Source organism: Salvelinus alpinus, chromosome 30 (genome assembly GCF_045679555.1).
Source record: "Salvelinus alpinus chromosome 30, SLU_Salpinus.1, whole genome shotgun sequence".
NCBI lineage: Eukaryota > Metazoa > Chordata > Actinopteri > Salmoniformes > Salmonidae > Salvelinus > Salvelinus alpinus.
Window position 1 is genome coordinate 23348205 of NC_092115.1, and position 27457 is coordinate 23375661.

The 27457-nt window shown below is 42.4% G+C and overlaps 1 protein-coding gene across 6 annotated transcripts in view; it reads right to left on the reverse strand.

Annotated features, from left to right (window-relative positions):
- Positions 1-9826: 9826 nt before the first annotated feature.
- Positions 9827-27457, reverse strand: part of smg7 (SMG7 nonsense mediated mRNA decay factor) — a 41530-nt gene continuing 23899 nt past the window's right edge. For all 6 annotated transcript variants that reach the window (XM_071376060.1, XM_071376062.1, XM_071376058.1 and 3 more), the window contains 3 exons: positions 16513-16683; positions 16176-16339; positions 9827-11818 (listed from right to left, as the gene is read on the reverse strand). In XM_071376060.1, coding sequence (XP_071232161.1) covers positions 11711-11818; positions 16176-16339; positions 16513-16683 — 443 coding nt within the window. In that variant the 3' untranslated portion in view covers positions 9827-11710. The remainder of the gene's footprint in view (positions 11819-16175; positions 16340-16512; positions 16684-27457) is intronic.

Genomic DNA, 27457 nt, shown 5'->3' on the forward strand with positions numbered 1-27457 from the left:
GAAAGAAATTCCACAAATTAACTTTTAACAAGGCACACCTGTTAATTGAAATGCATTCCAGGTGACTACCTCATGAAGCTGGTTGAGAGAATGCCAAGAGTGTGCAAAGCTGTCATCAAGGCAAAGGGTGGCTACTTTGAAGAATCTCAAATATGAAATATATTTTGATTTTACACTTTTTTGGTTAATACATGATTCCATATGTGTTATTTCATAGTTTTCATGACGTCACTATTATTCTACAATGTAGAACATAGTAAAAATAAAGAAAAACCCTTGAATGAGAAGCTGTGTAGGTGTGTCCAAACTTTTGACTGGTACTGTATATATAATGGATGTAGCAACTAGATTGCCACTTTTAAGTTTATCAAAAGTGTGCGAGTTTGAGCATGTGTCCATTAGTCGTATAGATATTTTTTTATCAGCATGAATTAGATTGAGCAATAAAAGCCACACTTTTATTCCATAGGCTGGGATTCGCACTATGCAGGAATTGTAAGAGCGCATTTTTCAGTGGCTATCCACAGGTTTCAAAAACAATGATTGATAAGCAGCTTAAACTTCTTGAATTCAACCATTATTGGGTTCAAATACACATTTAGATTTGTGAACAGCCATCCACAACAACCAGGCGCTAATGGTTAAATGAGAGAGCAGCAGTGTTTCGATGCGCTATGTAGATATCAATAATAAGTGATATCCGTATCGCCACAGACTACACCACTGCTGTCATCCTTACATCCAAGCGTTTATTCTGGTTGGATAATCTTTGGATGCCGACAGAAGTTACATCAAACACATTTGGTGTTACATCAAACACATTTGGTGTGTCATCATAGTGGTCTCATTTGTGGTTAGACTCGCTCAGGTAGAACAAATTAAAATTTGCGCCTTTTTTAAATGCTGATTTGAATGTCATTGGGAAAATAGAAATGTCAAAGATTTTTTTCCACAAACATCCTTTCTGAATTTAAAGTAATCTGGTTTTTCAAAAGTATCTGTAATCTGATTACAATATTTTTTTTGCTGGTAATGTAACGGATTACAGTTACTGTTTATTTGTAATTCCTTACATGTAACGTATTACATGTAATCCGTTACTCCCCAACCCTGGCTACAGTATACATATCTCCCTGGCATATTACATAATTTATGCAGCAGCATACAATACATTCTTGGATTTACCTTGTGCTGTGCTCAGTTGAACAGGACGGTGGCACGGCAGTCCTTCCTGGGCAAATTTTGTCACCAGTCTGGCATTCTCTGGATTTATGGTGCTTTCAAGACAACAGGGAACTCGGGAAAAAACAAGGTTGATTAATGATTACGTCAGTGATCTTCTAGGAAGATCGTTCAAAATGTATTTTCCCAGTCGGAGCTCATTTTTTCCCCGAGTTCCCAGTTGTCTTGAACGCACTAAAATCAGATTTCCCAGTTACGAGTTTCCAGTTGTTTTGAGCGCTGCAGAAGTCGTGCTGGATTGACTGCATGGCCAATGTTGAATGTTTATCCTTTTTAAGCTTGGAAAAGAGACCCTTAAACCCAGACTTGGGACCCCACACCCACTCCACTGAATAGCAGGCTAGTGATCGCTTGCAGTTAGCCACAGTTCCTTCCAAACCACTCATTGTTGAATATGCGATTTCCAACTTGTGTAATGTTTGTCCAATGAACAAGAAATACGTTTTATCTATAATTTCTCTTCATATCACAAGGGTTAAAAAGGACTTCCTAGTAGATTGTAGACTTGATTCATGATGATGACTGCTAGCTAAGATTTTGGAAGTATGAGGTTGACATGATCAGTCCAATCAAAACTACTGTAGATATGTGATTTGATGTAATTTTATCTGTGGCCAATGACCTTGAGCCTTCTTGGATAGGCACATCTAATGTAACTCTATGGCTTGAATTTTCGAGCTCTACCCTTAGATCTGGCGGAGACGTATTGTCCCCATGAATGGCAGAACACTGAGCCAATCATGGCACAACTAGAGAACATTAGCAACCCCTATGCTCTGTATTTTCCACTGGCTGCCCAACCACCACTGAAGGCACTGAGCTAGGCCGAAACACCAGCATTTTGAAGCTGCCTTACTCAAGAAAGAAAAAAAGAGACCATGTTTGTATGCGGCTTTATTAACTCAATATATACATTTTTTACATTGTTTGCAAACTGATATTTGACACGTTTTAATGCCAAAATAACATGCAAAACAGGCTCTGCCCCACCTGCCCTGAAAGACGGGTCGCCACTGAACAGTGATCCACTTTGAAAATCGACACAACCATCTCACTGATAATAATAATAATTATTAGTATAGGAAGTAGGACTGTATTATTGGCTTATGTTATTTATCTCAATAAAGCAACCTCTTCTAATGTAGCTAGCTAGAAATATACATTTGAGGCATTTAATCGCATTCAAATATCTCATGGATTAGAGGTATTTCTGTTCCACTATGAATGTATTAGAAAATAGCAATACACATTATGGTGTAGAGTAATGGAAAATCCAGCGTCAACCACAAGGGGGCACCATTACCAAGTTACTGTTACTTTCTATTCTGAAATGACTTGTCTATTTGAGCATCCCCTCTGTGCTGCTGCATGGTCTAGGCCTGTGCTGCCACAAAGACAGGAATCAATCTCATTCCATCTATCATTTGTTTTTGCTCTTTCTAGCATCAGAATACAATGAACGGTAGCGGAAGTTTGATTGCAATGCAGACATTTCTAATTCTCATTGTGGCCTCAGGTAAATGTATGTGATATATTTAGCACCTCACTTTTAACATTAGCTTTACTAGAATAGAAGCATAATGCTGTTACCATTACATGATATGTAAAAGTGAGACAGTATGTTACGCCATTACCATTTGGATTTTATTGTTCTATATCTGTGTACAGTAGTAATACTTTGTTTACTGCATTATCTTTACAGAACTGATTACTGGGGATCACATAACTCCTGTAAAGCACGGAGTCAATCTGGACAGAGGGAGAATCTGTGACACAGTTACTCATATGATACTGTTAACCCAATAACTAGCTAATGGGGTCCTAGGCCTACAATAGCTACTTTTACTTAACTAGGCATGTCAGTTACAAAACAAGTTCTTATTTGCATTGAAAGCCTACCGGAGAACAGTGGGTTAACTGCCTTGTTCAGGGGCAGAACAACAGATTTTTATCTTGTCAGCTCAGGGATTCAATCCAGCAACCTTTTGGTTACTGGCCCAACACTAACCACTAGGCTACCTGCTACCCCAGTTACATGGTCTGTAACCTGAATGAGTGTGTGCATTTCAACAAGCGTTTTGAGGACCGGTTTGGAGGCACAGGTGCCCAGGAGACAGCAACTTACCAAGTTCAGGGCGACCTCTGTCTTGACCTCTTGGTCGTCCAGTCCAAGCAGATTGTTAGTTGTTCAAAGGTGACCAAAAAAATATATATTTTTATTTCACCTTTATTTAACCAGGTAGGCTAGTTGAGAACAAGTTCTCATTTGCAACTGCGACCTGGCCAAGATAAAGCAAAGCAGTTCGACACATACAACAACACAGAGTTACACATGGAATAAACAAACACACAATCAATAATACAGTAGAAAAATCTATAAACAGCATGTGCAAATGAGGTAGGATAAGTGAGGTAAGGCAATAAATAGGCCATGGTGGCGAAGTAATTACAATATAGCAATTAAACACTGGAATGGTAGGGTGTGCAGAAGATGAATGTGCAAGTAGAGATACTGGGGTGCAAAGGAGCAAGATAAATAAATAAATACAGTATGGGGATGAGGTAGATTGGATGGGGTATTTACAGATGAGCTATGTACAGGTACAGTGATCTGTGAGCTGATCTGACAGCTGGTGCTTAAAGCTAGTGAGGGAGGTAAGAGTCTCCAGCTTCAGAGATTTTTGCAGTTCGTTCCAGTCATTGACAGCAGAGAACTGGAAGGAGAGGCGGCCAAATGAAGAATTGGCTTTGGCGGTGACCAGTGAGATATACCTGCTGGAGCGCGTGCTACGGGTGGGTGCTGCTATGGTGACCAGCGAGCTGAGATAAGGCGGGGCTTTACCTAGCAGAGAATTGTAGATGACCTGGAGCCAGTGGGTTTGACGACGAGTATGAAGCGAGGGCCAGCCAACGAGAGCATACAGGTCGCAGTGGTGGGTAGTATATGGGGCTTTGGTGACAAAACAGATGGCACTGTGATAGACTGCATCCAATTTGTTGAGTAGAGTGTTGGAGGCTATTTTGTAAATGACATCGCCGAAGTCGAGGATCGGTAGGATGGTCAGTTTTAGTAGGGTATGTTTGGCAGCATGAGTGAAGGAGGCTTTGTTGCAAAATAGGAAGCCGATTCTAGATTTAATTTTGGATTAGAGATGTTTAATGTGAGTCTGGAAGGAGAGTTTACAGTCTAACCAGACACCTAGGTATTTGTAGTTGTCCACCCACATTTTCTATGTCAGAACCGTCCAGAGTAGTGATGCTGGACGGCCGGGCAGGTGCGGGCAGCGAACGGTTGAAGAGCATGCATTTAGTTTTACTTGCATTTAAGAGCAGTTGGAGGCCACGGAAGGAGTGTTGTATGGCATTGAAGCTCATCTGGAGGTTAGTTAACACAGTGTCCAAAGAAGGGCCAGAGGTTTACAGAATGGTGTCGTCTGCGTAGAGGTGGATCAAAGAATCACCAGCAGCGAGAGCAACATCATTGATGTATACAGAGAAGAGAGTCGGCCCGAGAATTTAACCCTGTGGCACCCCCATAGAGACTGCCAGAGGTCCGGACAACAGGCCCTCCGATTTGACATACTGAACTCTATCGGAAAAGTAGTTGGTGAACCAAGCGAGGCAATCATTTGAGAAACCAAGGCTATTGAGTCTGCCAATAAGAATGTTGTGATTGACAGAGTCGAAAGCCTTAGCCAGGTCGATGAATACGGCTGCACAGTAATGTATCTTATCGATGGCGGTTATGATATCGTTTAGGACCTTGAGCGGGGCTGATGTGCACCCATGACCAGCTCTTAAACCAGATTGCATAGCGGAGAAGGTAGAGTGAGATTCGAAATGGTCGGTAATCTGTTTGTTAACTTGGCTTTCAAAGACCGTAGAAAGGCAGGGTAGAATAGATATAGGTCTGTAGCAGTTTGGGTCTAGAGTGTCTCCCCCTTTGAGGAGGGGGATGACCACGGCAGCTTTCCAATCTATGGGAATCTCAGACGATACGAAAGAGAGGTTGAACAGGCTAGTAATAGGGATTGCAACAATTTCGGCAGATCATTTTAGAAAGAGAGGGTCCAGATTGTCTAGCCCGGCTGATTTGTAGGGGTCCAGATTTTGCAGCTCTTTCAGAACATCAGGAGAAGTGGGGGAGGTTTGGGCGAGTTGCTGTGGGGAGCGCAGGGCTGTTGACCGGGGTAGGGGTAGCCAGGTAGAAAGCATGGCCAGCCGTAGAAAAATGCTTATTGAAATTTTCAATTATTTTTAATTTATCGGTAGTGACAGTGTTTCCTAGCCTCAGTGCAGTGGGTAGCTGGGAGGAGGTGCTCTTATTCTCCATGGACTTTACAGTGTCCCAGAACTTTTTGGAGTTTGTACTACAGGATGCAAATTTCTGTTAGGAAAGCTAAGGCTAGCTTTTTCAAACTGCCTGTGTATATTGGTTCCTAACTTCCCTGAAAAGTTGCATATCACGGGGGCTATTCAATGCTAATGCAGAACGCCACAGGATGTTTCTGTGCTGGTCAAGGGCAGACAGGTCTGGAGTGAACCAAGGGCTATATCTACTCCTGGTTCAAAGTTTTTGAATGGACCATGCTTATTTAAGATGGTGAGGAAGGCACTTTTAAAGAATAACCACTTTTTAAGAATAATCCTCTACTGACGGGGTGAGGTCAATGTCATTCCAGGATACCCCTGCCAGGTCGATTAGAAAGGCCTGTTCGCTGAAGTGTTTTAGAGAGCGTTTGACAGTGATGAGGGGTGATCGTTTGACCGCAGACCCATTACGGATGCAGGCAATGAGGCAGTGATCGCTGAGATCTTGGTTGAAAACAGCAGAGGTGTATTTGGAGGGCGAGTTAGTTAGGTTGATATCTATGAGGGTGCCCGTGTTTACGGATTTGGGGTTGTACCTGGTAGGTTCATTGATAATTTGTGTGAGATTGAGGGCATCAAACTTAGATTGTAGGATGACCGGGGTGTTAAGCATGTCCCAGTTTAGGTCACCTAGCAGCACGAGCTCAGAAGATAGATGGGGGGCAATCAATTCACATATGGTGTCCAGGGCACAGCTGGGCGCAGAGGGTGGTCTATAGCAAGCGGCAACGGTGAGAGACTTGTTTCTGGAAAGGTGAATTTTTAGAAGTAGAAGCTCGAATTGTTTGGGTACAGTCTTGGATCGTAAGACAGAACTCTGCAGGCTATCTCTGCAGTAGATTGCAACGCCGCCCCCTTTGCCAGTTCTATCTTGGCGGAAAATGTTATAGTTAGGGATGGACATTTCTGGGTTTTTGGTGGTTTTCCTAAGCCAGGATTCAGACACGGCTAAGACATCCGGGTTGGCAGAATGTGCTAAAGCAGTGAATAAAGCAAACTTAGGGAGTAGGCTTCTAATGTTAACATGCATGAAACCAAGGCTTTTACGGTTACAGAAGTCAACAAATGAGAGCACCTGGGGAGTAGGAGTGGAGCTAGGCACTGCAGGGCCTGGATTAACCTCTACATCACCAGAGGAACAGAGGAGGAGTAGGATAAGGGTACGGCTAAAGGCTATAAGAACTGGCCGTTTAACACAATCGGAACAGAGGGTAAAAGGAGCAGGTTTCTGAGCACGGTAGCATAGATTCAAGGCATAATGTACAGACAAAGTTATGGTAGGAAGAGAGAACATTGGAGGTAAACCTAGGCATTGAGTAATTATGAGAGAGATATAGTCTCTAGAGACGTTTAAACCAGATGATGTCATCGCATATGTGGGAGGTGGAACAACATGGTTTGTTAAGGCATATTGAGCAGGGCTAAAGGCTCTACAGTGAAATAAGACAGTAATCACTAAGCAGGACAGTAATGGACAAGGCATATTGATATTAGGGAGAGGCATGCGCAGCCAAGTGAATCGTATAGATCCAGTGAGTGGTTGGGTTGGCTGGGGACACGGCGATTCAGACAGTTAGCAGGCCGGGGCTAGCAAGCTAGCAGTTAGCAGAAGTGCCTTAGAGGGACGTCGCGATGGGGGAAACTACAAAAAGGCATGCCTAAAAAAAAAAGGATTAAAAACCAATTGAAAGTACTGATGGCCCCCAGCAGCCTCACAGCTTGCAAGCTGGTACTATGACTGCTGATCACCCTAATCGGCTGCACCTGATGTGCTTATCAACCAGGTGTATGTAAGTGTATCATGGATAATGTGTTTATGTCCTAACACTAACCTTCCTCTCATATAATTATTGGTACCGGCAGTATCCTAACAAGGCACCTCAGTTTCTAATGGTTAAGGTGCCACAAAGTACCAGTAGTGAACATTCCTCTATAAATCCACAACGTATAGCGTATGAACTGGTCATAAAACATCTAACCCTGGCAGACATAGCTCTCTAATACTGTGCTTTTGGGAAAGCATGCAGTGCTTACATTTTTCTGAGATGCTGTACAAAAAACCTAGATCATTATTTTATCCTTCTACCTTGTCAGAAACTGTTTCAATACTACAATTTTATATCAGATACACTCAATGTTTTTAGGATACCAGAGTGATTGTGGTTACATGTTAATGTAATCTCTGCTTTCAAGGGTGATTAGTACAGCAGCAGCACTAGTGTAGACAAAATGCAACCTCTGTAGTGGGTGTGACATTAGCAGGTTTGTCTGCAATGTGACACCGTGACCTTTTCTCGATTGGGCAAGTCAGTCGTCCATCCTCCAGAAACCGATAAGTGGTTGTGTGGTCTAGGGGTGTGTCAATTCGTTAGCAGGCAAACCGAAAACGGTCCTCCCCACCTCAATAGCCTCCTTTTGGAAGCACAAGTGTATCGGCCTGCGCGCCGAATTTGGCCTGCAGCCGAATGTAGTTGATGATCCCTGTTCTAAACATCCTGTACTGTATTTGCGTGCATCTATCCTACCGCGGAAGAGTTGTCATCGAGTTGTCATCTGTCATTGACCCTCTTTGAATCAGATGTATTTGAGACAAGACTGCACATTTAAAAACTATATGCTACCTATCCTTTTATCTATAAAATGTATTCCACAACTAACTTGGTTATCATTTTGTACATTTATTTTGGGATCCACCCGTTAGTGTAATTTGCCTGATGACGTGCAAGTGGAGGAGCTTCTCATTTCATAATAGCGCATTTTCGTCCACACTCCTCGCCGCCTCTTGATTACGTTGGACCTTTTTCAAAAGGTTGTGAGAAATGACAGAGGGGAGAATGCAGGAGTTGAGCAAATCAAATTGAGAAAAGGCCAATGTTTGATCACTTCCAACACCAACATTTGTAATTGGCTGATGCAGAATGTTACGAGAAAGAATCACTGCCAGCTGGTGAGGCTAGCATAGGGCTAAGTGTGGCAGGATGTGACCACGTGCAACTAGGTCAATGGATTTTGAGAGAGAAAAAGTTTAAGTTCAAACTTAACATTCACAAGTATGGCTCCCTAGGATTTCCTGAGTGTGTGGTGGGGAGGGAGGGTGACAGCCTGTGTGAAAAACATTTTCTAGTATTCAATTCTTGCTCAGTTCCTATTGATCACCTTGACAATAAGGCTACATAACGTTGGAGTCAAAATGATTCATTGTCTATTACCATTTAGCCATTTTCTCTAAATCATACTAATATCAGAATACAGTATGAATGGAAATTGTATACACAAATGTATTGTACACACTTTTGTCCTGAATTGTGAGCTGTGGGGAAAGTAGACTTGGTGCAAAAGATGATACCTTCTTAGAAACCATACATACAGTACATGATAGTCACAGAAAAATGACAGTCCAGTGAAAAGATAGGGAGAACATGGTTTACTTTATTTAAAGGCATAGCCGATTCCACCATTTCTGAATGTCTAGAGAAAGACGAAACACAAAAAGCTTAGAACACAAGCCCATTTCTGGATGACCCCCCCCCCCCCCCGCCCACAGGTAAAAGGACTCCAACCTCGCTCCCCATAACCCGTGAAAGCATTTAGAATTCCAAATCCTCATGCAATTTCAAACTTTCAGTGATTCTCTCCTTGATATTGAACTTAAACTGGGACACAGTGCTTGATGTTGGTTGGTCAGCTGTGCAGGGAACTGTTAATAGCCGTCTGTCAGTTTTCATTGCCTGTAATGTCCCACAGGACTATTAGAAGTATGGAATGTTACAACTGCTCAAAGTGCAGGGTTCTTTTCCACAAACCTTAATGTGGTAAAACCAAAGCCACTGTTAGATGTGTCAGTTTATTAAGGATGCAGCAGAGGAGAGTCCACATGAATGCAGTAAATGGCAGGATGCTCAGAGCAGAGCGCTTCTAACATTCTAGTGCGTTACCCCTCACTCCCTCCTCCGCCCATCTCGACAGCAAGAACTGGTAAGCTCAACACCACTGACAAATACCAATATCTAACCACACATTTGAAATCAGAACCCCTTTACAATGAGCAGACACACAGCCAACTTTACAGCCCAGTTCCGCTCTAGCATTTATGTGCTGAATTCATTTTTTTTAATAGCTTCTGGCTGAATATGTCCCAACATTCAGTCCAATCTATTTATCTTTTCTTTTTAAATATAATTTTAATGTAACAGGAAAAGCACAATCACACAAATTAGACATCATTTAAAGTTGGGTTTAATAAAATGTTCTCTACATGAAAATAAAAACATGTTTTTTCCCCTCATACAAGATATTAAGTCTTTGTATACCCTTTAAATACAAAATGCCTTTTGCTGCCTAAACCATAGAGGGTACCAATGTATATAGTCATCATATTTCTAACCCTATCCAACAGTGACCCCTAGACTCAACTGGCCTCTAACCCTGTTCCTGGAGAGCCTCTCTTGGTCTGCTGATTGTCACTCAGTGCTTCATGGATTTCATTATTTGGGGAAAAAGTCATTATCTGCCTTGGGCATTTCTGATTATCTGGCTTGGGCGTAACCCAAGTGACAGAAACTTAATACCAAACAATTAGTTCAGTTAGTTACACACCACAGAGGTATGTAAAAAGCTGAGCTATGACTTTAGACAAGCAAACCAAGCATGCAACTCTCCAGGGCCTAATATGCATTAATTCGATAACTGTTGTGATTATAGTAGTGGTTGTGAAGAGGTTAGCATAAATCAGTCTCTCTCTCCTGTTCTAAGCCAAGTAGGGGAGTCAGGGACTACACCTGCCCTCTGTCCCCCAGCCACAGCCCAGCCCAACTGTCTGTCTGATGGTCTGTGTCTCGCTTGGCTTGTGCCCCATATTGCTGAACCAGCAGCTTTGCTGGACCCGTTTGCTTGTTTCCATTACATGACAGTGCCAACCATGATAGTAATAATAAAATAAAAAACACTGACCAGGCACAAAGAGAGCCAATAAAGCTGCTTAAAACTATTAAAAGGCAGACCATGAACGAAATAAACAATTATGCAGATAAGCTAGAGTTACATTTTTACTCAAAGAAAGATGGGTAAAGAGAACATATTAACATCTACTTTCCCCATAAGCAGTAAACTATTGGACATAGTTACTCAGTATTTCATAAAGCTAAAACTGCTACGAACAAATCACAAAATACAGTATTTCTAATAATTGCAAATCTCTATTAGAGCTAATAATACTATCCCTACATCTATTTTCTCATCACCGTCTCAGTTTGATTCTTTTGTTTTTGAGCGAACGTTGTGGTGAGTTTGTGAAGCGTTCCCATCATCCTCAACTGACCTGAAGATGCACCTCCCTCCTTGTAAAACCTTTACAGAAAGGAACAATCTGCAAACTGGAAAATCGCATCTATAGCATAATCTGAGTCTCATTTTCAAACGGTTCTGTGCACAGTATGATAGGCACGCTTTCCCCCCACTTTTTACCAACGACTGTGGCAATATAGCTGTTAACGCCTTCATTCGTTCATTCATAACCCGGCTACATCGCTCTCTGTCCGAGATAAAGAAAATTTTGTCAAGAATTCAGAAAGATCAGTCTTTCTTTTTTTCACCACCACATCTACCGTTTTAGGCCTACCTTGCCTTCCCAAAAACACCCCGCACCACCTTTAGGCTCCTCTCTTCTCCAGTAGGCAAATCAAAGACTGATAGTAAATCCACACCAAGAGCAGCTCAAGAATAGTTTTCAGAGACCAGATACATGGAATCCAAGTGAGATGGACTGAAGGATGGTTGTTTATTCCCACACTCTCCAGAGGAATTCAGGAGGTATGCATGGTGACTGGCTGTCAGAGGTTTTCAGTTTCCTCAATGTAAGAATCGTGCTCAGTGAGGTGGTGTGGGAGGTGCTTGCACACCCTCGTTGCCATGGGAGGCACAGAGAGAGAGTGGAGAGTAGACTTGCACCAGTCCTCCTCGTCAGCAGAAGGGTGTTTTGAGCCTGTTGGGTCATCGTTTCACCTTCCCCAGCCTCCATATGCCGGTAATTCCGATTTGGAGCTCGTTTTTTTTTTTTACTTCTTACTTCTTCACACAAGTGCTTCTGACTGCAGGCCCTTCAGTGTGGAGGGTTCATGGTGCCCCGGCCCCTCTGCTGCTTTTGCTGCATGAGGAGCTGCTCCAGGGCCGAAGGCCCCGGCTGCATCATGGAGCTAGACCAGATGGACTGGGGAGCACAGAGATAGATTGAAAAGGAATTTAACAATATGGGCTGTGGCAGTCATTACATTTTGTAAGCCGGTTACGGTCATGCAAAAGACAGCCAGTCACACGGTAATTTACAGTTAAATAACAAACACGTTTAGCATCTCCAGGACTCCACTCACACAAGTCGCTGATGCACGGCTTTGGAACATCTACATTTTAAAAAGTCTTATAAAAATCTAATTGCATATACACCATCACAATAAATCCATTGATTTTAGGCAGGTCTAAACAAAGTTTATGATATGAAGAAATTGTATTTCAGAAGAACAGAGTATGAGTTTGCCTACTATATGTTATCTGGCTATGCTCCATGCCATAAGCTGTAGGCTTGTTCATTTTGCTGACAAGATATGCTAATAAGTCCTGTGGCATTATTTTATATTACATGATTTTATAGTAAGAAGATTATAATTGAACTTAGCTGAATAAAATAAAGGATATTTTTCCCATTCCAGAGCGAGAGTGCACATATGAAGTGGCTATGTTGAGAGTAAACGTCATCATTTGAAAAAGGGTCCTATACACTAGATTTAGAGTTATTTGGCAACTTTAGTTGTGAATGATACAAACCTTAGAAATCAAAAGATATATGGGCTGCATGATGAGACTAAAAGCTTACGATCTGTTCCTTGCCTCAGGCGGCACACGCTGTTCGCTTATCATGTGATCATATTTTCACCCATCAGACTATCCTCAATTCAGTAATCTTTACAAATATCCCAAAATTGTTTCGATTTAGAATGGCCCATTATCAAATGGGCAGGAACAGGGGCAAGACATGTCATCTGTATGCACTCGAATAGCGAATGGAGGCCACCTTCCCGCTGGTACATTTTTCAGTCATGTCGGGTAGGCTACTCCGTTTATTAAGCTGTGCAAGAGGTGATGTTCTACCCAAACTCTGTATGCCATATGTTCTCCAACCCTGTTCCTGCAACTACCTAGTGCTTAAATAAGAAACCAAGTTAAATCTGTTTGGGAAAATCAACAGTAACATGTTTTCACACAAAAAAAAACATTTAATTATACAGCCCCTCTGCAATCTGAAGAAAGGAACGAAGGAAAGAGGGGAGGAGAAGGAAATGCATGGTGGTGAGATATTCTGTAGCTAAAAGACAATGTGTCAGCCTGTTCATTATGAAAATATTAGAAATGCCCTATTACTAAGCTATTCACAATCAAATACAAACTCACTATAACTGTTGGCTAACTCTGAATTTGTTGAATTTAGACTAGACCAATTATGTACCAAAGATATACTTTTGTGTGTGTACACTACCGGTCAAAAGTTTTAGAACACCTACTCATTCAAGGGTTTTTCTTTTTACCATTTTCTAGAATAATAGTGAAGACATCAAAACTATGAAATAACACATATGGAATCATGCAGTAACCAAAAAAGTGTTAAACACATCCAAATATATTTTATATTTGAGATTCTTCAAATAGCCTCCCTTTGCCTTGACAGCTTTGCACACTCATGGTTCTCTCTCAACCAGCTTCACCTGGAATCCTTTTCCAACAGTCTTGAAGGAGTTCCCAAATATGCTGAGCACTTGTTGGATGCTTTTCCTTCACTCTGCGGTCTGACTAATCCCAAACCATCTCAATTGGGTTGAGGTTGGGGGATTGTGGAGGCCAGGTCATCTGATGCAGCACTCCCTCACTCTCCTTCTTGGTCAAATAGCCCTTACACAGCCTGGCGGTAAGATGGGTCATTGTCCTATTGAAAAACAAATGATAGTCCCACTAAGCGCAAACCAGCTGGGATGGCATATCGGTACAGAATGCTGTCGTAGCCATGCTGGTTAAGTTTGCCTTGAATTCTAAATAAATCACACACAGTGTCACCAGCAAAGCACCCACACACCATCACACCTCCTCCTCCATGCCTTACGGTGGGAAATACACATACGTCTCACAAAGACAGAGCGAACCAAAAATCTAAAATTTGGACTCATGAGACCAATTTCCACTGGTCTAATGTCCACTGCTTGTGTTTCTTGGCCCAGGCAAGTTTCTTCTTGTCAATGAGGTCCTTTAGTAGTGGTTTCTCTGCAGCAATTCTTCTATGAAGGCCTGATTCACACAGTCTCCTCTGAAAAGACGATGTGTGTTACTTGAACTCTGAATCATTTATTTGGGCTGCAATTTCTGAGGCTGGTAACTAATGAACTTATCCTCTGCAGCAGAGGTAACTCTGGGTCTTCCATTCCTCTGGGAGTCCTCATAAGAGCCAGTTTCATTATAGCGCTTGGTGGTTTGTGACTGCACTTGAAGAAACTTTAAAAGTTCTTGAAATGTTCCATATTGACTGACCTTCATGTCTTAAAGTAATGATGGGCTGTCTTTTCTCTTTGCTTATTTGAGCTGTTCTTTTACCAAATAGGGCTATCTTCTGTATACCCCCACACCTTGTCACAACACAACTGTTTGCCTCAAACGCATTAAGAGGGAAATAAATTCCACAAATTAACATTTAACAAGGCACACCTGTTAATTGAAATGCATTCCAGGTGACTACCTCATGAAGCTGGTTGAGAAAATGCCAAGAGCGTGCAAAGCTGTCATCAAGGCAAAGGGTGGCTACTTTGAATTGAAAATATATTTGGATTTGTTTAACAGCCCTAGAATCAGGCTTTCATGGTCAAATTTCTCCATAGAAACCACTATTAAAGGACATGCTTGAGCCAAGAAACACGAGCAATGGATATTAGACCGGTGAAAATCTGTCCTTTGATCTGATGAGTCCAAATTTGATATTTTTGGTACCAACCGCTGTCTTTTTGCAAGACGCAGAGTAGGTGAACGGATGATCTCTGCATGTGTGGTTCCCACCGTGAAGCATGGAGGTGGTGTGATGGTACTTTGCTGGTGACACGGTCAGTGATTTATTTAGATTAAGGCACACGTAACCAGCATGGATACCACAGCATTCTGCAGCGATACGCCATCCCATCTGGTTTCCGCTTAGTGAGATCATCATTTGTTTTTCAACAGGACAATGACCCAAAACACACCTCCAGGTTGTATAAGGGCTATTTGACCAAGAAGGCGAGTGATGGAGTGCTGCATCAGATGACCTGGCCTTCACAATCACCCGACCTCAACCCAATTGAGATGGTTTGGGATGAGTTGGACCGTGGAGTGAAGGAAAAGCAGCCAACAAGTGCTCAGCATATGTGGGAAGACCGTCAAGACTGTTGGAAAAACATTCCAGGTGAAGCTGGTAGTGAGAATGCCAAGAGTGTGCAAAGCTGTCATCAAGGCAAAGGGTGGCTACTTTGAAGAATCTTGAAAAAGAAAAGGAGAGCCGCACACTCTAGGAGCTCAGATGCAATAATTGAATAGCCTAATAACCAACATTTTGACAGACAAGCTGTCTTCATCAGGGTATAATGACACTAGTCACTAGTTTATAGTTTCAAAGGACATACTCTAAAGAATCTCAAATATATTTTGATATGTTTAACACTTTTTTGGCTACTACATGATTCCATATGTGTCATTTCATAGTTTTGATGTCTTCACTATTATTCAACAATGTAGAAGAGAGTAAAAATAAAAACTCCGGAATGAGTTGGCGTCCAAAAGTTTGACGAATGCATTTGCATTGACGTCAGATTGGTTAGAGGGACAATAGAGCCCTGAGTACCAGACCATTAGAACCTGATGGAGGAACAATAGAGCCCTGAGTACCAGGCCATTTGGACCTGATGGAGGAACAATAGAGCCCTGAGTACCAGGCCATTAGGACCTGATGGAGGAACAATAGAGCCCTGAGTACCAGGCAATTTGGACCTGATGGAGGAACAATAGAGCCCTGAGTACCAGGCCATTAGGACCTGATGGAGGAACAATAGAGCCCTGAGTACCAGGCCATTTGAACCTGATGATCATTAGCAAGTTGGGTACTACCAGAGCATGTCCAAACTGCCTAAAGGGAGATTAACATGACTCAACAGTCACATGGAATTTTACTGCGGTCATGACTCATAACTGCCGGTGTGGCTGTAATACGGTCACCGCAACAGCCCTAGACAGGACCTAAAATACAGTTGGGGTGAAATAAGTGGCAATAACAGGTGACGTCACTTAATTCTAAATGACTAAAGGGGACTTTAGTCCAGTAACTTTCCCTAAATTCAGATGTTATCCAGAAGTCTTGGTTGTTATATTCCTTGAATCACTAGGGAATAATCTTGTAATCCAGGAATTCTCAAACTGGGATTTCTTGAAAACTTGGGAATTTGTGGAAAGTTACCAGACTTACTTTTGCAACCCTAAAGGTAAGAAAGGTGTGTGTCGTGTGGTACCTTCAGACTGTCCAGGAGCACAGTGGAGGAGTCTTCCATTGGCAACTCCTGGGCGGCCCAGGAGCTGCTGGAGGCATTCCCCTGGTGCCAGCTGTTCTCAGGGGTTCGGTGGTCTGAAGATGACGACGCAGCGGGCAGGTAGTCCAGACCAAACCCACTCACAGCTACTTGACAAAAACAGAGATTCATTATATAAAACACCATGACTTAAGAATAACACAAAATGTCTGGAAAAGGCTAAGTGTTTATACCAAACATGACATTCATTACATATATCAGTGGGTATAAGAGGTAGACGGATATAATTTATATATTTAGATTCATGAGGTTGACTTACGCGTCTTTTCCACCTTCCAGCGGTCGACCATCCTCCTGTCTCGGTTGTCGGGTGTTCCTATGGGGCCGAAGTTAGAGAAGGGGATGGAGCCATGGTTGTGCGTGGGTGGAGAAGAGGGTAAACTGCTTGGGTTGGAAGAATGGGGGGACTGGCTTGCTGGTGTAGAGTGGTCTGTTATGGAAATGGAAAAATATAATTATACTTACATGCAAATATGTCTTAATTTCTAACAGAATTTCTGCCTTTATAAAATGTTTTTCAATAAGATTATATTGAAATATTGACTCAGATGCTAAGGCCGGACAAAGTTTAATTACTCTTAAATGGATGGCCCGCCTTAATTAGCTCCACCACCCGCAATTTACTCTTTTTTTTTTTTTTTTTAAATCAGATGTTATTTTTTGGGCAATATATGCGGCGCTTTGTTTATAATGCACTGTCCTCTTGCCCTTGACGCTTTATCAAGTTGATGCGCAAGAGACCAAACAGACTCGGATTGGACAGTGAAACAAAGTGATGATACGCCACCGAGAACAGCTAGCATGTCCAGCAAAGTACATCGCCAGTGGCACTCTCACACTTCGTGCAGATCAGCAGCTCCACAATGATGTGATTGACTGTCTCCAAGGTGGGGGCTTTTCGTGGCAGCCAGACGAGACAATTGAAGAAGGATGCGGTGAGCAAAGTTACTGGGCTCGAATTTAGTAAAACTTGCTCTATATAGATTGACGCTTCTAATTGGGCATGTTATAAACAAATATTTGTATTATTTATATTATTATTGTATGAACATTTTGTTAACGCCTATAGGAGATGCATTCAGGTAATGAACTCATTATTATACAACAACATTTTAATATGATTACAATTATTTGTCAATAAATTCAAGAATTTGATTTCTTTTGTTGTCTACTCTATACATCACATTAATGGATAGGAGGCAGCATTTTCACATTTGGATGAAAAGCGTGCCCAGAGTAAACTTCCTGCTACGCAGGCCCAAAAGCTAGAATATGCATATAATTAGTAGATTTGGATAGAAAACACTCTGAAGTTTCTAAAACTGTTTGAATGATGTCTGAGTATAACAGAACTCATATGGCAGGCAAAAACCTGAGAAAAAAATCCAACCAGGAAGTGGGAAATCTGAGGTTGGTCGTTTTTCAACTCATTCCCTATTGAAGATACAGTGGGATATGGGTCATGTTGCACTTCCTAAGGCTTCCACTAGATGTCAACAGTCTTTAGAACCTTGTCTGAAGCTTCTACTGTGAAGTGGGGCCGAATGAGAGGGGAATGAGTCAGAGGTCTGGCAGAATGCTTTGAGCTCGTGACGCTCGTTCACGTGAGAGCGAGCTCTGTTCCATTTGCTTTTCTGAAGACAAAGGAATTCTCCGGTTGGAACATTATTGAAGATTTATGTTAAAAACATCCTAAAGATTGATTCTATACTTAGTTTGACATGTTTCTACGGACTGTAATATTACTTTTCGTCTGAACTTTTGCCTGGACCTGCCTACGCGTCGTGAGTTTAGATTGTGTACTGAACGTGCGAACAACAAGGAGGAATTTGGACATAAATGATGGACTTTATGGAACAAATCAAACATTTATTGTGGAACTGGGATTCCTGGGAGTGCATTCTGACGAAGATCATCAAAGTGAATATTTATAATGCTATTTCTGACTTATGTTGACTCCAACATGGCGGATATCTTCTTGGGTTGTGTTGGTCTCTGAGCGCTGTACTCAGATTATTGCATGGTTTGCTTTATCCATAAAGTTTTTTTGAAATCTGACACAGCGGTTGCATTAACTTCTCTAGGATAGGGGGCAACATTTTTACGTTTGGATGAAAAGCATACCCAAATTCAACTGCCAGCTACTCATCCCCAGAAGATAAGATATGCATATTATTAGTAGATTTGGATAGAAAACACTCTGAAGTTTCTAAAACTGTTTGAATAACATAATTTATTTAGCAGGCGAAACCCCTAGGACAAACCATTCAGATTACTTTATTTTTTTGAAGTCACTCTCTTTTCAATGGATTTTCATTGGGAATACAGATTTCTAATTGACCTTCTTGCAGTTCCTACCGCTTCCACTGGATGTCAACAGTCTTTAGAAATTAGTTGAGGGTTTTTCCTTTGTGTAATGAAGAAGTACGGCCATTTTGAATCAGGGTCACTTGAAGTGTCCTGTTAGATAGAGGCGCGTGACCAGAAAGCATAGATTGTTTTAATCCTGTATTGAACACAGATCATCCAGTCTTCAATTTTATCGATTATTTACGTTAAAAAACACGTAAAGTTGTATTACAAAAGTAGTTTGAAATGTTTTGGCAAAGTTTACAGGTAACTTTTGAGATATTTTGTAGTCATGTTTCACGAGTTGGAACCGGTGTTTTTCTGGATCAAACTCGCCAAATAAATGGACATTTTGGATATATAATCGACCAAATTAATCGAACAAAAGGACCATTTGTGATGTTTATGGGACATATTGGAGTGCCAACAACAGAAGCTCGTCAAAGGCATGAATTATATTTTTATAATTTTTTGTGTCGCACCTGTAGGGTTGAAATATGCTTATCTCTCTTTGTTTACAATGGTGCTACAGTGGGGCAAAAAAGTATTTAGTCAGCCACCAATTGTGCAAGTTCTCCCACTTAAAAAGATGAGGCCTGTAATTTTCATCATAGGTACACTTAAACTATGACAGATAAAATGAGAAGAAAAAAATCCAGAAAATCACATTGTAGGATTTTTAATGAATTTATTTGCAAATTATGGTGGAAAATAAGTATTTGGTCAATAACAAAAGTTTCTCAATACTTTGTTATATACCCTTTGTTGGCAATGACAGAGGTCAAACGTTTTCTGTAAGTCTTCACAAGGTTTTCACACACTGTTGCTGGTATTTTGGGCCATTCCTCCATGCAGATCTCCTCTAGAGCAGTGATGTTTTGGGGCTGTTGCTGGGCAACACGGACTTTCAACTCCCTCCAAAGGTTTTCTATGGGGTTGAGATCTGGAGACTGGCTAGGCCACTCCAGGACCTTGAAATGCTTCTTACGAAGCCACTCCTTCGTTGCCCGGGCGGTGTGTTTGGGATCATTGTCATGCTGAAAGACCCAGCCACGTTTCATCTTCAATGCCCTTGCTGATGGAAGGAGGTTTTCACTCAAAATCTCACGATACATGGCCCCATTCATTCTTTCCTTTACACGGATCAGTCGTCCTGGTCCCTTTGCAGAAAAACAGCCCCAAAGCATGATGTTTCCACCCCCATGCTTCACAGTAGGTATGGTGTTCTTTGGATGCAACTCAGCATTCTTTGTCCTCCAAACACAACGAGTTGAGTTTTTACCAAAAAGTTATATTTTGGTTTCATCTGACCATATGACATTCTCCCAATCTTCTTCTGGATCATCCAAATGCTCTCTAGCAAACTTCAGACGTGGCCTGGACATGTACTGGCTTAAGCAGGGGGACACGTCTGGCACTGCAGGATTTGAGTCCCTGGCGGCATAGTGTGTTACTGATGGTAGGCTTTGTTACTTTGGCCCCAGCTCTCTGCAGGTCATTCACTAGGTCCCCCCGTGTGGTTCTGGGATTTTTGCTCACCGTTCTTGTGATCATTTTGACCCCACGGGGTGAGATCTTGCGTGGAGCCCCAGATCGAGGGAGATTATCAGTGGTCTTGTATGTCTTCCATTTCCTAATAATTGCTCCCACAGTTGATTTCTTCAAACCAAGCTGCTTACCTATTGCAGATTCAGTCTTCCCAGCCTGGTGCAGGTCTACAATTTTGTTTCTGGTGTCCTTTGACAGCTCTTTGGTCTTGGCCATAGTGGAGTTTGGAGTGTGACTGTTTGAGGTTGTGTACAGGTGTCTTTTATACTGATAACAAGTTCAAACAGGTGCCATTAATACAGGTAACGAGTGGAGGACAGAGGAGCCTCTTAAAGAAGAAGTTACAGGTCTGTGAGAGCCAGAAATATTGCTTGTTTGTAGTTGACCAAATACTTATTTTCCACCATAATTTGCAAATCAATTCATTAAAAATCCTACAATGTGATTTTCTGGAATTTTTTTTCTCATTTTGTCTGTCATAGTTGAAGTGTACCTATGATGAAAATCACAGGCCTCATCTTTTTAAGTGGGAGAACTTGCACAATTGGTGGCTGACTAAATACTTTTTTGCCCCACTAACTCAGATAATAGCATCGTTTGCTTCGCCGAAAAGCCTATTTGAATTCTGACATGTTGGCTGGATTCACAACCAGTGTTGCTTTAATTTGGTTTCTTTCATGTGTGATTTAATGAAAGTTCGATTTTTATAGTATTTTATTTGAATTTGGCGCGCTGCATTTTCTCTGGCTTTTGGCCAAGTGAGACAGTAGCGTCCCGCCTAAACTCAGACTTTTGGATATAAATATGAACTTTACCGAACAAAACATACATGTATTGTGTAACATGAAGTCCTATGAGTATCATCTGATGAAGATCAACAAAGGTTAGTGATTCATTTTAACTCTATTTCTGCTTTTTGTTACTCCTCTCTTTGGCTAGAAAAATGGCTGTGTTTTTCTGTGGCTATGTACTGAGCTAACATAATCGCAAGGTGTGCTTTCGCCGTAAATCCTTTTTGAAATCAGACAACTTGGCTGGATTAATGAGAAGTTTATCTTTAAATGGTTTATAATACTTGTATGTTTGAGGAATTTGAATTATGAGATTTCTGTTGTTTTGAATTTGGCGCCCTGCAATTTCACTGGCTGTTGGTTAGGTGGGACGCTACCGTCCCACATATCCCAGAGAAGTTAAGGAGAAGTATATCTTTAAATCTGTGAATAACACTTGTATCTTTTATTAATGTTTATTATGAGTATTTCTGTGATTTGATGTGGATCTGTGCAAATTCACGGGATGTTTTGGAGGCAAAGCCAAATGTAAACTGAGGTTTTTGGATATAAATATGAACAAAACATACATGTATTGTGTAACATGTTGTCCCGGGAGTGTCATCTGATGAAGAATATCAAAGGTTAGTGATTAATTTTATCAATATGTCTGCTTTTTGCGACTCCTCTCTTTGGTTGGAAAATCGCTGTATGCTTTCTGTGACTAGTTGCTGACCTAACATAATGATATGTTCTGCTTTCGCCGAAAAGCTTTTTTGAATTCGGACACTGTGGTTGGATTAACGAGAATTTTATCGTTAAAATGGTGTCTAATACTTGTATGTTTGAGAAAATTGAATTATGAGATTTCTGTTGATTGAATTTGGCGCCCTGCAATTTCATTGGCTGTTGGCGAGGCATATTTTTCCTAGAAAAGGTAGCCTATGATAGGCCTTTTTTCTACTTCCGGCGCCGACAGAGATGGCCGCCTCGCTTCGCGTTCCTAGGAAACTATGCAGTATTTTGTTTTTTTACGTGTTATTTCTTACATTGGTACCCCAGGTAATCTTAGGTTTCATTACATACAGTCGGGAGGAACTACTGAATATAAGAGCAACGTCAACTCAATATCATTACGACCAGGAATATGACTCTCCCGAATCCTGTGTTTTGCCTTTACAATGGATCTGATCCCAGCCGGCGACCCTAAACAACGACGCCGTAAAAGGGGCAAACGAAGCGGTCTTCTGGTTAGGCTTCGGAGACGGGCACATCGCGCTCCACTCCCTAGCATACTACTCGCCTATGTCCAGTCTCTTGACAACAAGGTTGATGAAATCCGAGCAAGGGTAGCATTCCAGAGAGACATCAGAGACTATAACGTTCTTTGCTTCACGGAAACATGGCTCACTCGAGAGACGCTAACGGAGTCGGTGCAGCCAGCTGGTTTCTTCACGCATCACGCCGACAGAAACAAACATCTTTCTGGTAAGAAGAGGGGCGGGGGGGTATGCCTTATGATCAACGAGACGTGGTGTGATCATAACAACATACAGGAACTCAAGTAATTCTGTTCACCTGACTTAGAATTCCTCACAATCAAATGTCGACCGCATTATCTACCAAGGAATTCTCTTCGATTATAATCACAGCCGTATATATTCCCCCCCAAGCAGACACAGATGGCCCTGAACGAACTTTATCTGACTCTATGTAAACTGGAAACCACACACCCTGAGGCTGCATTCATCGTAGCTGGGGATTTTAACAAGGCTAATCTGAAAACAAAACTCCCTAAATTCTATCAGCATATCGATTGTGCTACCAGGGCTGGTAAAACCCTGGATCATTGTTATTCTAACTTCCGCGACGCATATAAGGCCCTCCCCCGCCCTCCTTTCGGAAAAGCTGACCACGACTCCATTTTGTTGCTTCCAGCCTACAAACAGAAACTAAAACAAGAAGCTCCAGCGCTCAGGTCTGTTCAACGCTGGTCCGACCAATCTGATTCCACGCTTCAAGACTGCTTCGATCACGTGGATTGGGATATGTTCCGCATTGCGTCCAACAACAACATTGACGAATACGCTGATTCGGTGAGCGAGTTCATTAGAAAGTGCATCGGCGACGTAATACCCACAGCAACAATTAAAACATTCCCAAACCAGAAACCGTGGATTGATGGCAGCATTCGCGTGAAACTGAAAGCGCAAACCACTGCTTTTAACCAGGGCAAGGTGACCGGAAACATGACCGAATACAAACAGTGTAGCTATTCCCTCCGCAAGGCAATCAAACAAGCTAAGTGCCAGTATAGAGACAAAGTAGAGTCACAAATCAACAGCTCAGACACAAGAGGCATGTGGCAGGGTCTACAGTCAATCACGGATTACAAAAAGAAAACCAGCCCCGTCGCGGACCAGGATGTCTTGCTCCCAGACAGACTAAATAACTTTTTTGCTCGCTTTGAGGACAATACAGTGCCACTGACACGGCCCGCTACCAAAACCTGCGGGCTCTCCTTCACTGCAGCCGAGGTGAGTAAAACATTTAAACGTGTTAACCCTCGCAAGGCTGCAGGCCCAGACGGCATTCCCAGCCGCGCCCTCAGAGCATGCACAGACCAGCTGACTGGTGTGTTTACGGACATATTCAATCAATCAAGAGGGGAGGGCCACCATCAAGAGGGCCACCATTGTTCCTGTTCCCAAGAAAGCTAAGGTAACTGAGCTAAACGACTACCGCCCCGTAGCTCTCACTTCCGTCATTATGAAGTGCTTTGAGAGACTAGTCAAGGACCATATCACCTCCACCCTACCTGACACCCTAGACCCACTCAAATTTGCTTACCGACCGAATAGGTCCACAGACGACGCAATCGCAACCACACTGCACACTGCCCTAACCCATCTGGACAAGAGGAATACCTATGTGAGAATGCTGTTCATCGATAACAGCTCAGCATTTAACACAATAGTACCATCCAAACTCGTCATCAAGCTCGAGACCCTGGGTCTCGACCCCGCCCTGTGCAACTGGGTACTGGACTTCCTGACGGGCCGCCCCCAGGTGGTGAGGGTAGGTAACAACATCTCCACCCCGCTGATCCTCAACACTGGGGCCCCACAAGGGTACGTTCTGAGCCCTCTCCTGTACTCCCTGTTCACCCACGACTGCGTGGCCATGCACGCCTCCAACTCAATCATCAAGTTTGCGGACGACACTACAGTGGTAGGCTTGATTACCAACAACAACGAGACGGCCTACAGGGAGGAGGTGAGGGCCCTCGGAGTGTGGTGTCAGGAAAATAACCTCACACTCAACGTCAACAAAACAAAGGAAATGATTGTGGACTTCAGGAAACAGCAGAGGGAGCACCCCCCTCCAGGACACCTACACCACCCGATGTCACAGGAAGGCCATAAAGATCATCAAGGACAACAACCACCCGAGCCACTGCCTGTTCACCCCGCTATCATCCAGAAGGCGAGGTCAGTACAGGTGCATCAAAGCAGGGGCCGAGAGACTGAAAAACAGCTTCTATCTCAAGGCCATCAGACTGTTAAACAGCCACGACTAACATTTAGTGGCCGCTGCCAACATACTGACTCAACTCCAGCCACTTTAATAATGGGAATTGATGGAAATTTATGTAAAAATGTATCACTAGCCACTTTAAACAATGCCACTTAATATAATGTTTACATACCCTACATTACTCATCTCATATGTATATGTATATACTGTACTCTATACCATCTACTGCATCTTGCCTACGCCGTTCTGTACCATCACTCATTCATATATCTTTATGTACATATTCTTTATCCCTTTACACTTGTGTGTATAAGGTAGTAGTTGTGGAATTGTTAGGTTAGATTACTCGTTGGTTATTACTGCATTGTCGGAACTAGAAGCACAAGCATTTCGCTACACTCGCATTAACATCTGCTAACCATGTGTATGTGACAAATACATTTGATTTATATTTCTATTGTCTTCATTTGAAGGCTATACAATTAAGTAGATTAATGAACAGACTTTCTCCAATCATTTTTTTATATGATTGCAATACTGCATTTTTTTTATACTAATGAGTTATATGTACACTAGATGAGTCCCAGGGGGTGCTGTTTTGAAGCCACCATGCCTCCATCTTGGAACTCCCCCACCATTGGAAGCGATAGAAATGCATTTATTAATATCTACATTTTCAATATTGCATTCTATTATACATCCTATGTGAATAATGTTCATTAATGTTAATTTGTGTATTAATTATAATCTGATAAATTAAGCTGAAATGTATATTTTCTATTGTTCATGTTCATATAGCCTGGACATTCATTACCCAATTATCAAAAGCACTCTGATATATGGATCCCCATCTAGAGAGGTTCAAAGAGAGAGGTTTAGCCATACCAGACAGATTCCTGCAATTACCACAAGGACTTGGATCCTACAACATATAACAGGAAACACGACAGAAGGAACCAAAACAAAGTCAAGATCAGCTTCGGGATCATTGCAGTCAGCTCTAGCTCAATATCCCAGCCCCGGGCACACCAGAATCACTTCACAGGTATTTTAATGAATGTATTGTGTAATTTTCTATATCAATTAAGTTTGATTCTGTATGTAAAACATACTGTGTCTGATATTGTAAAATGTCCACATTTATTCAGGAAATGTAAACATTTATTTACAAAGTGTAACTTTCAATTTTAAACCTGAACTAAAACTGCCTGTATTCCTTGTTCACATTAGATAACACATCTCAGATCCCAGAGAAGATGCAGTGCATCTGAGAAGATGTTCCAACATGGCGGAAGCAGTGCAGACGTGTTTTTTTTGTATTTTTCGCATATATTTCAATTATATTTTCATTCTCTTTTCCATTTTAAAACAATTATACCTTCCATTAACCTGCCTCACCCAATGTGTTAAGGAACCTTATAGCCAGAACCACCTAGCCATCAAAGCTAACCAGCTAATTAGCTACTAGCTATTTAGTCATTGTTAGCCACTGCTAGCGGCCTTTACCTTCTGCACAGATACCAGCCCTTTTTAGCCTGGATAATACTTGCCAGCCTACCAGTATGGGACTGTTTCTCCACTACAACGCCGGATTCCTGCCGTAAACCCTGGACCATTACTCCTGATCTTCACAGCTAGCTAGCTGCCACCGAGTGACCCAGTACCGAAGCTAGCCCTGAGCCAGGCCAGGCCCACCACCCGGCCTACTCAGTTGTTCACCCGGACTCCACCCAAACACGGCTAGAATCCACTACTCCACCGGATCCTTGCCGAAAGCTCTGGACCTTGGCACCGGATCACCGCTGCTCCCGAGTGGCTAACGCCCCTGCCCCGAAGCTAGCACCAGTTAGCCGCATCTCCCGGCTAGCAAACTAAATTACTACAACACCTCTTTCGCCATCTGGCTTTGATCCTTTGTTGACACGGCGCCCCACCCCACCACCACGACTGGTCTGCCGACGGAAACTCCATCCGCTATGCCTTCAACTGGCCTCTGTCGAACGTCGGAGCAGACGCTTCTACTAGCCCCGGGCTGCTAATTTTAAACGCCGTGTCGCCCACGTGCTAACATAGTAGCGACTACTCCTCGACTTCCCTGTTCCATCTATTGCTGTCCCCTGGACCCTATGATCACTTGGCTACATAGCTGGTGCCTGCTGGAATGTACATTAATCACGCTACTCCATTCTGTTTATTTTTGTTCAACTGTTGGCCCCAGCCCAGAACTCCTGTTGTTGTTGTTGTCTTAGCCGATTAGCTGTTGTTGTCTTACCCGTTGTCTTAGCTAGCTCTCCCAATCAACACCTGTGATTGCTTTATGTCTCTCTTAAATGTCAATATGCCTTGTATACTATTGTTTAGGGTAGTTATCATTGTTTTTAGTTACAATGGAACCCTTAGTTCCACTCATCATAACTCCTTTGTCCCACCTCCCACACATGCGGTGACCTCACCCAGTATAACCAGCATGTCCAGAGATGCAACCTCTCTTATCATCACTCAGTGCCTGGGCCTACCTCCGCTGTACCCGCACCCCACCATACCGTTCTGCACATTATGCCCTGAATCTATTCTACCACGCCCAGAAATCTGCTCCTTTGATTCTTTGTGCCCAACGCTCTAGACTACCTGTTTTGATAGCCTTTAGCCGTACCCTCATCCTACTCCTCCTCAAGTGCGTGTCCCCAGGCACCCTCATTTGTTGACTTCTGTGATCGAAAAAGCCTTGTTTTCATGCATGTTAACATCCGAAGCCTCCTCCCTAAGTTTGTTTTAGTCACTGCTTTAGCACACTCCGCCAACCCTGATGTCCTTGCCATGTCTGAATCCTGGCTTAGGAAGGGCACCAAAAATTCTGAGATTTCCATACCAAACTACAACATTTTCCGCCAAGATAGAACTGACAAGGGCGGGGGGGGGTTGCAATCTACTGCAGAGATAGCCTGCAAAGTTGTCATACTTTCCAGGTCTATGCCCAAACAGTTCGAACTTCTAATTTTA